The sequence below is a fragment of the Staurois parvus genome, unplaced genomic scaffold (assembly GCF_062004578.1).
Source record: "Staurois parvus isolate SC_StPar_1 unplaced genomic scaffold, SC_StPar_1.0 ptg000147l, whole genome shotgun sequence".
In the NCBI taxonomy this organism is placed as follows: domain Eukaryota; kingdom Metazoa; phylum Chordata; class Amphibia; order Anura; family Ranidae; genus Staurois; species Staurois parvus.
Window position 1 is genome coordinate 16,018,704 of NW_028317943.1, and position 13,969 is coordinate 16,032,672.

General features: G+C 45.5%; 1 protein-coding gene across 2 annotated transcripts in view; it reads left to right on the plus strand.

Annotated features, from left to right (window-relative positions):
• The first annotated feature begins 248 nt into the window (after positions 1-248).
• PHLDA1 (pleckstrin homology like domain family A member 1) overlaps positions 249-13,969 on the plus strand; it is a 30,734-nt gene continuing 17,013 nt past the window's right edge. The window contains exons 1-2 of one of the 2 annotated variants that reach the window (XM_089674087.1): positions 249-412; positions 3,731-4,251. In XM_089674087.1, the coding sequence (XP_089530213.1) occupies positions 3,800-4,237 (438 nt within the window). In that variant the 5' untranslated portion in view covers positions 249-412; positions 3,731-3,799 and the 3' untranslated portion in view covers positions 4,238-4,251. Of the gene's footprint in view, positions 413-3,598; positions 4,252-13,969 lie in introns of those variants that run through there. The other variant, XM_089674086.1, reaches the window with a different exon arrangement.

Sequence of the window (13,969 nt, forward strand, 5' to 3'; positions counted from 1 at the left end):
GCAGCAAATCTGAACACAGTGTACACATGCTATACGACTTGTACAGTTTGCTCTCAGCGTGGAAGTCTAATAAAGCCATGTGTAGAAATGATGAATGGTGTATGGCTTAGGATAGGACTGCTACCACTCTACCCCCTCCTTCTCTTCCTTCCTCTCCACATCCAGTCTTGTGGCTTAAAGCATCTTGCAACATCCCAGGGTTTGCTTTCTCTGCGCTCTTTGCTGGCAGTGGGCGGGAGTTACTTCAAAAGCCATAGTGCAGGATTGCAGCTGTTGCAGTCACACACAAGGAGAAGGCTGTACTGCTTTTAACTTTCATCGTTGCCTATAATATTTGGCTTCCATTGTTATTAATGGTACATATATCTATACCTCCGCCTGTTGGGAATTCACAAACTGAGCAGCTTGCCAAGTAAGTATCCCATAAATTCTATTGTTCATACCTAGTCATGTTTTATTAGCATTACTTACCCAATGAAACATACAGGGCAGGAGACGTAATAGCTTTGGTTTGAATGCATTAGTAACACAGCTATAAAGTAGCAAATGTGGGGTTTTATGGAACTGATCTCATAATGCATACAAGGTGATGTTAATGTAACCTCGGAGATGCCTACATACAGTAGATCCTAGTTAGATGGCTGTTGTGTTATAAAAAAAAGATGCAATGAGGTCGATTTACTAAATCTGGAGAGTGCAAAATCTGGTGCTGCTCTGCATAGAAACCAATCAGCTTCCAGGTTTTATTGTCAAAGCTTAATTGAACAAGCTGAAGTTAGGAGATGATTGGCTACCATGTACAACTGTAGCAGGTTCTGAGTGATCCAGTTTTAGTAAATCAACCCCAATTTGTTAGAAAAGCATATGCTACTTGTTTGATAGCAAAGATTTTTATATAACATATATATTGTTTGAGGGCATTATATGTGTTTCCTTCTAACACCCACTTAGGTTAAAGGAATTTTGTTACCCCTAAGTCCTCATGCACGCTGGACGTTTTTACAGCTGCTGTTTTTGGCTATTGCCGTTTTTTTCTACAGCCAGTAAACCCCCCAGCAGTTGCGGACTGACAACTCATGGGGCCCCCGGGCAATAGGGGATCATGGGGCCCCTGTGTCCTTGCCCAAGCTCAAAAAAGCCTATGAAAAAGGTACCAGGGGCATCTCATGGGGCCCCCTACTGACCCTGGGTCCCCAGGCAGTGCCCGAGTTTCCAAATGGTCAGTCCACCCCTGCCCCTCCAGCATGTTATCCTATGTGTCCATACACACATAGAGTTTTTTTGCTGTAAAAATGCTCTAATGCTGAAAAACGTGGCAAAATGCAGCAAAACATGGTAAAACACCGCAAACTGGCGTTTTTGGACCTTTTTTTGACCAAAAAAAACATTAAAATGCAGAAAAACGCCACTAATCATGGCAAAACACCACTAAACACTAATGCAAAAACGCTAAAAAAAAGCTGAAAAACCCACGTTTTTAACGTGACTTTACACAGCTAATGTTACCAGCGTTATCAAAATGTCCAGTGTGCGTGGAGCCTTAATCTCACATTTACACCAGAGCATTGTGTCGCATGTTTCCTTACACAAGACAATGCTCAACAAGATTCCCATCTGTTTAAACTATACCTGTTCACATATGAACGCTCAGTCACTTGTAGCTCAAAGCTGGGCACTCAAAAAAACTCATCAGCTCCTATTTTTGAGGCAGAAGTGAGTTTGGCTCCATAGATGTTAAATAAAGTGCCTGTTATCTGTGCAAAAAAGTGCAAAAACGTGTGTTACACACCCTTTTCAGGAGGTCCTATAAGTCTACGGGGCCAATAACATGAAATCCTGCGCTAAAGATGCTCCTGTGCAACACGTTGCTGCTAATAACAAGCAAAAACACGCATAAGGTCTCAAATTTGCTACATATTGTGTATGGGGACTAAAGAATTTCAAAGAAAATAAGAGTTTAAAGAGGACTCCACATCTTTGTAGTCAGGGGATTAGATACAGACTTCACACATACCTATTTTTCTTCTCATTGGGAAAAGCAGGAGGTTAACCAGATATCATGGCAACCACTATGTTGGAAGAGATTCGTAGGCTACCCATAGACATGTGATTGGGGTTGGAAGATCCAACCACCACATAATTTCTCTGTAAAGAGAAGTCATACAAACAGTTAATAAATATATATATATATATATACAGGAGTGTATGTTTGTTGGAGAATGGTGGTGGCAGGGCTCGGGGGGTGTCTTTGGTGGAGAGTGGCGGTGGCAGGGCCCTGGGGGTGTGTGTTTGTTGGAGAGTGGAGCTGGCAGGACCCGGGGGGTGTTTGGTGGAGAGTGGTGGTGGCAGGCAGGGCTTGGGGGGGTGGGGGTTTGTTGGAGCGTGGTAGTGGTGGGGACTGGGTGGGGTGTGTTTGGCGGAGAGTGGTGGTGGCGGGGCCCAGGGGGTGTGTTTGGTGGAGAGTGGAAGGGCCCGGGGGTGTGTGCTTGGTGGAGTGTGGTGGTGGTGAGGCCTGGGGAGGTGTGTTTGGAGGAGATTGGCGATGACGGGGCTGGGGGGGGGGGGCAAGGGGGGTTTGGCGAAGAGTGATGGTAGCGGGGCCCGGGGGGGGTGTTTGGTGGAGAGTGGCAGTGGTGGGGCCTGGGGGGGGGGTGTTTGGCAGAGAGTTGTGGTGGAGGGGCACAGGGTGGTGTTTGGCAGAGAGTTGTGGTGGAGGGGCCTGGGGGGCACCCAATTTTTGCATTTTGCAGAAATGCACTACAGTCCATTTAACATTGTTTCTCATGGGACAGGTTCACATATATGCTTTTTTAAACTCAAAATGCTGGGTTTTTTGTTCAATATACTTCAACGGAGATGCTCCAAAAATGTATATAGTGTGTTTTTGATGCGTTTTGCACTTTAATCTGCCCAGCAACAAGTTGGAAAAATAAAACACATCAAAAACGCATGTGCAAAAATGCAAAACGCACCGCACTGCAGAAACGGATCAAACGCAAACTGCATAGGTGTGAACCTAGCCTCAGTGTTGCCTAGGGCAGCACAACAACTAAATACACCACTGCTGTGGGCAGGACCCTACCACCCTGTGGAAAGAAGTCGCAGACCCTTTTTGAAAAATCTCACTGCACAGAATCGCATGGTGTTAAAATGTAGGCATTTTGCTGGCAATAAGAAATAAGGGAAACCCTGTGCATTTGGAATGTGTGAGATTGCACGCGCATTCCCAGCATGCAACGGTGTGACCAAGGGCTGACTGACAACTCATGGGGCCCCCGGGCAATAGGGGATCATGGGGCCCCTGTGTCCTTGCCCAAACTCAAAAAAGCCTATGAAAAAGGTACCAGGGGCATCTCATGGGGCCCCCTACTGACCCAGAGTTTCCCAATGGTCAGTCCTCCCCTGGGTGTGACCTTAGTGTAAGACTGATTTCCCTTTAGGCACTGAGGGGTTAATACAGGCAGGTCTCCACCATGCTATGTGAATGGGAACATGTAACAAAGTGGAAATCCTCTTGCTTTGGCTGGGAGTGTACTAGGATGTAATAGGCGAGCGCATGCAGTAGGTGGCGCCAGCGTCCCAGGCGTGGGAAAGGAGCGGGCAGGCAGAGCAGCACGACTGAACGAAGGGGATTGCAGCTGCTGCCCGATGCCGTCACAGTGAGCCCAGCGCTTCGTCGGCACAGCCTGGCGGGCATTGTCACTGCTGACTGTTCATGCTTCCCTTGCAGGTGGTGGTCTCCCATTGCGTCCTCCTGCTGAAGAGTTGCAGAGCGCCTGGGTCTGGCTGTGTGAGGAGGATGCTGGAGAGCAGCTGTAAGGTGATGAAGGAAGGACTCCTGGAGAAGAGGAGCGATGGCTTGCTGCAGCTGTGGAAGAAGAAGCGCTGCCTGCTGACCGAGGAAGGACTGCTCCTCATCCCCCCCAAACAGCTGGAGCAGCACAGTCCTCCGCCCGAGCCGGCCCGCATCAAGGAGCTGCACTTCTCCAACATGAAGACGGTGGACTGTGTGGAGCGGAAAGGCAAGTACGTGTACTTCACGGTGGTCATGGCCGAGGGCCGGGAGATTGATTTTCGGTGCCCGCAGGACGAGGGCTGGAACGCCGAGATCACCCTGCAGATGGTGCACTACAAGAACAGACAAGCCATCCTGGCCGTCAAATCTACCCGACAGAAACAGCAGCATCTGGTCCAGCAGCATGGACACCGGATCAGGAGCAGCTCCAACTCCGCATAGTCCCTCCATTCCAGGTACTGGGCCGCAGAGCTTGCAATCGCTGCCAGGGAGCGCACCTTCTGTAGTCCAAGTGGAAGGCTGAGCTTTGGCTTTTCATTTGGGATGGAGTAAGGCTGATGGAAGAAGAGAGGAAGGAAAACCCAGCTGGGGTATAGCCGGCTCTTAAAGGTGAACTGCGGGCATATTTTGGGGGGCACGGGTTAACTGCTCATTTTTGTCTAGGGAAGAGGGGCCGGATGCAGCCCTTTGCTTGCCCTTGGCACACTATTTCTCCCCCTGATACAAGGCACTATTCCTTTCACTGACACCAACAATGGGGCATCATTCCTGTCACTGACACCAACAATGGGGCTTCATTCCTGTCACTGACACCAACAATGGGGCATCATTCCTTTCACTGACACCAACAATGGGGCATCATTCCTGTCACTGACACCAACAATGGGGCATCATTCCTGTCACTGACACCAACAATGGGGCATCATTCCTGTCACTGACACCAACAATGGGGCATCATTCCTGTCACTGACACCAACAATGGGGCATCATTCCTGTCACTGACACCAACAATAGGGCACTATTCCTCCAACTGACACCAACAACAGAACACTATTCCTTCCACCGACACCAATGATGGGACACTATGCCTTCCACCGACACAAATGATGGGGCACTATTCCTTCCACTGACACCAACAATGGAACACTATTCCTTCCACTGACACCAACAATGGAACACTATTCCTTCCACTGACACAATGATGGGACACTAAGCCTTCCACTGACACAAATGATGGGGCACTATTCCTCCCACTGACACCAACAATGGAACACTATTCCTTCCACTGACACCAACGATGGGGCACTATTCCTCCCACTGACACCAACGATGGAACACTATTCCTTCCACCGACACCAATGATGGGGCACTATTCCTCCCACCGACACCAACAATGGAACACTATTCCTTCCACTGACACCAATGATGGGGCACTATTCCTCCCACTGACACCAACGATGGAACACTATTCCTCCCACCGACACCAACGATGGGGCACTATTCCTCCCACCGACACCAATGATGGGGCACTATTCCTCCCACCGACACCAATGATGGGGCACTATTCCTCCCACCGACACCAATGATGGGGCACTATTCCTCCCACCGACACCAATGATGGGGCACTATTCCTCCCACTGACACTAATGATGGGGCACTATTCCACCCACTGACACCAATGATGGGGCACTTTTCCTCCCACTGACACCAATGATGGGGCACTATTCCTCCCACTGACACCAATGATGGGGCACTATTCCTCCCACCGACACCAATGATGGGGCACTATTCCTCCCACCGACACCAATGATGGGGCACTATTCCTCCCACCGACACCAATGATGGGGCACTATTCCTCCCACCGACACCAATGATGGGGCACTATTCCTCCCACCGACACCAATGATGGGGCACTATTCCTCCCACCGACACCAATGATGGGGCACTATTCCTCCCACCGACACCAATGATGGGGCACTATTCCTCCCACTGACACCAATGATGGGGCACTATTCCTCCCACTGACACTAATGATGGGGCACTATTCCACCCACTGACACCACTGATGGGGCACTATTCCTCCCACTGACACCAATGATGGGGCACTATTCCTCCCACTGACACCAATGATGGGGCACTATTACTTCCACTGACACCAATGATGGGGCACTATTACTTCCACTGACACCAATGATGGGGCACTATTCCTCCCACTGACACCAATGATGGGGCACTATTACTTCCACTGACATCAATGATGGGGCACTATTCCTTTTTCTGATACCAACAATGGGGCAATATTCCCTCCCCCCCCAATACAAAACAATGGGGGACTATTTTTCCCACTGACACAAATAATGAGGCACTATTCCTTCCACTGACAACAATGATGGGGCACTCTTCTTCCCACTGACACCAGTGATGGGGCACTATTCCTCCCCACTGACACCAATGATGCTGCACTATTCCTTCCCATGATACCAACAATGGGGCAATACTCCCTTCCCCCCCAATACCAATGATGGGACACTATACCTTTCACTGATCTCACAAATGAGGGGATACTGCTTCTTCCACTGACACCAATGATGGGGCACTGTTCCTCCCATTGACACCAATGATGGGGCAGTATTCCTTCCCATGATAACAACAATGGGGCAGTATTACCCCCTTCACCCCCCCCCCACTAATACCAATGACAGGGCACTCTTTACTCCCATTGACTCCAGGGCATTTTGCACTCACACTGGACATAGTCCGGTCTGAAGGGCAGTAAAGTGGCCATTTGTTTTGACAGTTTGGAGACCCCTGGACTAGGAGATTGGAGGGCCAAGATATACTTACCTAATCTGATACTCCTAGCACAGGACTGGTCCCTACCCCCCACGGTCTAGCACTCTTATGTGGTGGACTGTTACTGATGTCATTACACTCAAAGACTGGCTCTGGACATGTGGACTGTTCCTATTGTCCTCCACTGGACATGGGGAGCTCCATTTTCCAAAGGATCGGATGAGTATAGACTCTCTTTTCACTCCTAGACAAAATGAGCAGTTAACCCATGCGGTGCAGGCACAGCCCCACTGCAAGGGAGATAACAACATATGCCCGGTGTTCTGCTTTAAGTTGGCCATAGGTGGATCAAAATTCGACCAGCAGGTGCCAGCCAAATTTCAATCCATGTATGGGCACCCTGGTTGTACAGAAATTGATTAACTGATTGACTTCTGTACAACCAGTCTGTCAGGTTTTTGAAGGGGCTGCTGTACCTACGGAAAATGCAGGTTCCAAAAATCCAGCTGCTGGGAAATGCTGAGGTTTCCAGTGTGTGTGGGGTGCCTTTAAGAATGAATGGCACCCCTGTGCATCTGCTTATAGCATTGCATTGTTGATGCAGATGGGGGGGGGGGGGGGTGTACAATTGCACGTGGTCCTGCACCCACATATAGTGTGAACCTAGCTTTAAGTAGAGTATACACTTTGAGTTTTTATCATTCAACCAACAGGTTGAACAAAATAAAAAAAAAAGGTAGATCACTTCATCCACACAAGTGATATGGATGCAGGGATCTCCCCCGCCTTGCTATTGTATTCTGACAGAGGGGAATCCCCAATCCCCCCCCTTCCCATCAGAATACACAGATCAGCATTGCAGCCGATCAAATGCTGGTTTTCCAACAGGACTGTTTGACAGATGCCGATCATTAAAGCAGCTTCTGTTGAACAGACAAGGGTAGACACTGAGTGAAATTTGAAATGTATACCCTGTTGTAATCTAAATCACTAGCCATAGGAGCATCACCCCTCAGGTACAGAGGGAGCTATTCCTTAAGTACAAAACAGGCATCTTCTTAGTGATCTTGCCGATGCTGACAAATTATCCACCGCAGGTTCGCTAGAGTCAGAGGTGCTCATGTATCAGCAGCCATATGGAGAGTTAGAACCCCTGTCAGGTTTTTGCCATCTGTGTCTCATTAGGGAGATTTCCCTTCACTTCCTGTCGCATAGCCAAAACAGGAAGTGAGAGGAAATCTCTCCAATGTGTTGGAAATTCCTGGTTGTCACCAGAACTCATTGGAAGATTTCCCCTATATTCCTGTTCTGGTGACAACCCAAACATTGGGATTTTCTTTCACGTTCACTCTTTGTGATAAAGGTAAACAGGTCAAAAAAAGAAGGTGAATCTCCCTAACAGAGTCAAAAAACTAACAGGTGTTCTGATCTCTCACCATTCTATCCAAAATGGAAAAAAAAAAGTTTTGCCTTTACTTATGCTTTAAGGTCTTTGATACACTAACCATATTTAGAGCACATGTGTGTAAAAAAAAATGCATTTCTAAGCGTTTTTTGTTTCTGGATCTGAATGCAGGTGTGTTGTTTTTGACTGGGACATAAGCATGCACTGCCTTCAGATCCGTAACCAAAAATCAAACAACTTTCTTCTGAGGACCTGCATTGTACACGCTTATGTGTGGGGAAAAAAGCAGGATATAGACCTACAATACAAAAAAAGCAGGATATAGACCTACAATACAAAAAAAGCAGGATAAAGACCTACAATACAAAAAAAGCAGGATATAGACCTACAATACAAAAAAAGCAGGATATAGACCTACAATACAAAAAAAGCAGGATATAGACCTACAATACAAAAAAAGCAGGATATAGACCTACAATACAAAAAAAGCAGGATATAGACCTACAATACAAAAAAAGCAGGATATAGACCTACAATACAAAAAAAGCAGGATATAGACCTACAATACAAAAAAAAGCAGGATATAGACCTACAATACAAAAAAAAGCAGGATATAGACCTACAATACAAAAAAAGCAGGATAAAGACTTACAATACAAAAAAAGCAGGAGAAAGACCTACAATACAAAAAAAGCAGGATAAAGACCTACAATACAAAAAAAAGCAGGATAAAGACCTACAATACAAAAAAAAGCAGGATAAAGACGTACAATACAAAAAAAAGCAGGATAAAGACCTACAATACAAAAAAAGCAGGATATAGACCTACAATACAAAAAAAAGCAGGATAAAGACCTACAATACAAAAAAAAAGCAGGATATAGACCTACAATACAAAAAAAAGCAGGATATAGACCTACAATACAAAAAAAAGCAGGATAAAGACCTACAATACAAAAAAAAGCAGGATAAAGACCTACAATACAAAAAAAGCAGGATAAAGACCTACAATACAAAAAAAAGCAGGATAAAGACCTACAATACAAAAAAAGCAGGATATAGACGTACAATACAATACACATTTAAAAAGCCAAGCATTTTACTGGTCATTTACACATGAACTTTTGTTTGAGAAAAGCCTAGTCTATATGACCAGTAAAATACTTATGGCCGTGTGCATGTAGCCTTGTAGTTGTAAAGCTTGTATCTAAATTGTGTCATTAGTTCATCCATCTCTATTTCCTAGGCTGGTTACTGGGATTTGCGATGACATTTGTGAAGCCCCAGGGAGAACAAGAACAAATATTGATATGGCAGCTTACCTGTCCTAAGATGTGCTGGTTGCCTTAGTTTTGTTTCCACACATTTACCCTTTATTTTATCTGGCAATTCTGCCATTAACTCACTTCCTGTTCTTTGGTGACAACTGTACTGAGCCACGTTGTCACCCTAGGGCAGGGAGTATGTTAGGACTGTATAACACCTCCCTTTCTCCTCCATAACAGAAGGAGGTGTTTTGTAGTCCATTGTGATAGCAGGGAACAAAGCTAACTGACAACAGTCCAGAGACAGTTAGTACAGGAATGTGTCAACTCACAAGATTTCTGGATGGGACAACTTTTTCTTTTCACTTGTGAAACAGATATATTAAAACTCTTTCAATGGTATATTTAACAGACCAAAGGGAACAAAGCAGGGACATTTATTTTTAGAGTTTACATACTCTGTAAATCAATTTTATTTTGGAAAAAAAGTAAATATGCTGGTTTGAGAATCTGCAGACAATTCAGTATGCAAATGAAGCCAAATATGCAATCTGGTTCTTGTATACTTTTATAGTTCCATGATAAAACTCGGATCAGGCAGTCCCAGTGACGTACAGAAGATTAGAACACTAATCTATTATGCTTTGGCTGTAAGCTTCAGTTATGAGATAATGATCAGACAGATAATGGTGACACTGAGAGATATGGGAATGTGAATGCCAGTGTCACTTTTGTGTGCATATCATTGGCAAGTGGACCCAAATTCATGTAGCAATAAATCTGATCCGGTTTATTAGGATGCTTCTGGGATGGATTATCATCTGCTTGGAGGGGAGCCTCAGATATAAGGACAATAGAATGTGACCTAGACTGTGGGTTGATTTGCTAAAGGATTAGGGGCTGTGCACTTTGCAGAATGTATGTCATTAAATAAAGTGAACTTGCATTCACATTACATACCCAAATCTTGAGTGAAAGAAATTGAAAAAAAAAGGAAAAGGAAAAATGCTCCTTTGCAGTGGGGTTTCCCTCAAATGGTTAAATGGTCAATTAAAGTGATTGAAAATGCAATTTTTTGTAAATGGAAAACAGGTACATTATATACTTACCTGCTCTGTGCAGTGGAATTACACAGATCTGTCCCGGACCTCCTCTTCTCGGGTCCTCTGTTGGCGCTCTTGGCTCCTCCTCTCCAGTGAGTGCCCCCATAGGATGCTACTTCCTAAGGGTGCACTCATGTGGGCTCACTCCGGAGCCCCACTGCTTGTGGGACTCAGCCCCGCCTCTCACTCCCTCGTCACCGACTTTGATTGACAGCAGCAGCATCCAATGGCTCCCACTGCCTCAGCAAAGTCTTTGAGACAGGACATGAGGGGAGAGAAGAGCTGCAGGTGGGCACAGCGCTTGATGATCAACAGAGGGCTCATGTAAGTAAGGGGGTGGGGAGAGGCGAGGGGGTGATGCTGATGCCTAAACATTTTTTGCCTTAATCAAGGAATGCATACGTAAAAAATGTTTAGATTTTCTAACCACTTTAAGTCTAGGGGAACCACAAAAAGTAGCTGTACCTCTTCAATCTTCCCCTCCTGCAGGCTCCTTTCAGGCTGTAAGACCAGTCCCCACAGCCTCCTCTCCACTGTGCTCCACCAGTCACAGGTCTTCTGACCTCATCAAGCCCAGCACATAGCCCTGAAATGGATATGAGGATGCTGAGGGACCACCTACTGCTGGAGCATAGGGAAGTAGAGGAGAGCGCTGTCTGCCAGGGAAGTTGAGGGTCAGATAAGTAAAGCTGCTTTTTGTGGCCCCCTAGAGCTAAACAAACATTGCAGAGCATGGGGCAGATCTCTGAGAGTATTTTTCCTTTCCCTGGAGATGAGCTTTAACCTTTGAAAGTGAGCAGACATTTAGTCTCTAGCAGATACACCCCAGAGTGTTTTGGTACGTTGCAAACATTTTGTGGTGCATTGCTGTATACATATATCTTACGGTATGTTGAACATCTTTTTAGAGAGATAATCTAGAAATAGTTATGAAATGTTAAGCTGACCATAAGCGGAACACAAGTTTTACTTTAAACTGAAAGAAAATCTGCTGCACTCTAGATTTCACAACCATCCTTGTTCATTGTAGAAACCATCCACAGACATGTCAGTGACAGTCCCTGCCCTAGGACTGTTCACTGTAATGTATTTCACCCAATCGGGGCTTAATTGTATCTCTACCATTAAGTCCTGATTGGGTGAAATACATTCAAGGGGGTGGTCCTAGGGTGGAGGATGTCACTGCCATGTCTGTGGATGGTTTTTGACAAAAAACAAGGATGTTTGTGAAATCTAGAGTGCATTGGCCAGTGAGCATGGACCCCTCCCCTGACTTCTCCATCAAGATCAATAACACAACCATCAGTCCCTCCCCTCATGTCAGGGTACTAGGTGTAATCCTGGACTCCCATCTGTCCTTTCACCCCCAAATCCAATCGCTGTCCAAATCATGCAGACTTCACCTCCACAACATCTCCAAGATATGACCATTTTTAACCTCTGAAACTACTAAGCAACTTATTCACTCCCTGGTTATCTCTCGCCTTGACTAACTCCCTCCTCATTGGCCTACCTCATCGCAGGCTATCCCTTCTTCAGTCTATCATGAATGCTGCTGCCAGACTCATCCACCTTACTAACCGTTTTGTATCAGCCACCCCTCTCTGCCAATCCCTCCACTGGCCTTCCATTGCCCAACGGATAAAATTCAAAACATTAACAATAACATATAAAGCCATATATAATTCTGCCCCAAATTACATCACCAATCTTGTCTCCAAATATCACCCAAACTGTACTCTGCTCCTTGCATGACCTCCTGCTCTCTGGCTCCCTCATCTCCTCCTCCTCCCATGCTCAGGACTTCTCCAGAGCTTCCCCCATCCTCTGGAACTCTCTACCCCAATTTATCAGGCTATCGCCTACTCTGCTCACTTTTAGGCGATCTCTGAAAACCTATCTCTTCAGGGAAGCCTATCCTGTCCTCAGCTAATACTGGAATCTTCTACTCTTCCTACCAGTCCATCCCCCACAGTTACTAACTTTTGTACCACTAGCCCCTCCCTCTTAGATTGCAAGCTCCAAGGAGCAGGGCCCTCCTAACCTTTTTGTATTGTACTGTATTGTTGCTGTATTGTCTCCCGTTATATTGTGAAGCGCTGAGCAAACTGTTAGCGCTATATAAATCCTGTATAATAATAATAATATTAATATATTAGAGGAACCCTCAAAATAATTTTTAGGTCTTGAGGAACCCCTGCTGAAAATAATTCATTGGAGGTCAGCAGGGAGAATTTCTCTATATTAATGGTCCGTATGAAGAATGTTTCCTTTACAGTGGTGGTGAGAATGCTACTTTTACAGACAGTTAAAATGATCCCTGTGACTCCACTAAATAGTGTTGGATCCTGAACTATCCAGGCACCGTCAGATGGAAGGTCATTTAGCCACAGCTCAAGGAACCCCTAGGATTTTCAGAGAAACTCTTGAGTTCCACAGAACCCTGGCTGAGAATGTCTGCTGTAGATTAAAGAGAAAGAAACTGCTGTCGTGCTTGCAATAAAGAAAATGGTTTGATGGGGAGTAGGCATTACTGTGAAAAGAAAGCAACCTACCATAAAGCGATAGTAAACTGCACAAAAAAACAAAGAATTGGGTCCCTGCAGGATTATGTCATAACGTGCTAGCATGCATTGCATACTACTTTATGACAGACTTACCTTAAAGCAGAATTCCAGGGAATTTTTTTTTTTTGTCCATGCAGTGGGGCTGTGCTCGCACTGCACAACTTTATTATTTGTTTTGCTGAAGGGGAGAGGACAGTGTAGATATACTTATCTGAACTGCCGATCCTCTGCACACAAGACCAGTCCCTTCAGCTCCTGTGCCCCCCGCTTCCCCCATGGTCCAACAGTTTGTAAATAGACCGTTCCTGACGTCAGTACACTCCATAGACAGGAACAGTCCACTGCTGGGGGGAGCGCAGTTTTCCAGAGGATCAGGTGAGTATGAGCTTAGTCCTCACTCCTTGAAAAAATGAGCAGCTGATTACTGCAGTAGGGACATAGCCCCACTGCATGGTAGAAAAAAAATTGACCAGAGTTCTACTTTAAAACAAAGCCCTCCAGCAGTGGGCTGTTACCACTGACAGGGCTTCCATCTTCACTCAGTCTTCCTTCCAGGTTTCTGGGGTCCAGCTGTTTGAATGTCCAAGCTGCAATGATGTCACTCCCACACATGCTGTCCATTGAGAACACGTTGCACATGCACCGGTGACATCACTGGCTGCTACTAAAGTAGAAATCACCTAAATGGTGCAAATTTAGGAGATATTTACTGTACCTACAGGTAAGCTTTATTATAGGCTTAACTGTAGGTATAAATAAATAAAAAGGCTGAGGTTACTACTGCTTTAAAGGATAAGTTCTACTTTTGATCAAAAATAATAAATGCACATTTTTTTGCAGGTAAAAAATATGCATTTATCATTTTTTGCTGCAGCAAAGCATTGCACCAGCGATCAGTAGATCGCTGGTGCCATGCAGGTCTCCTGCAGATTTGTCAGTATATCTGCTTGCCCGTATGGGATATATGAGCAAGCAGATATACTGACAAGAAGATTTAATGAACTACCATAGCTTTCACAATGCTGTGGCAGTTCATTGAG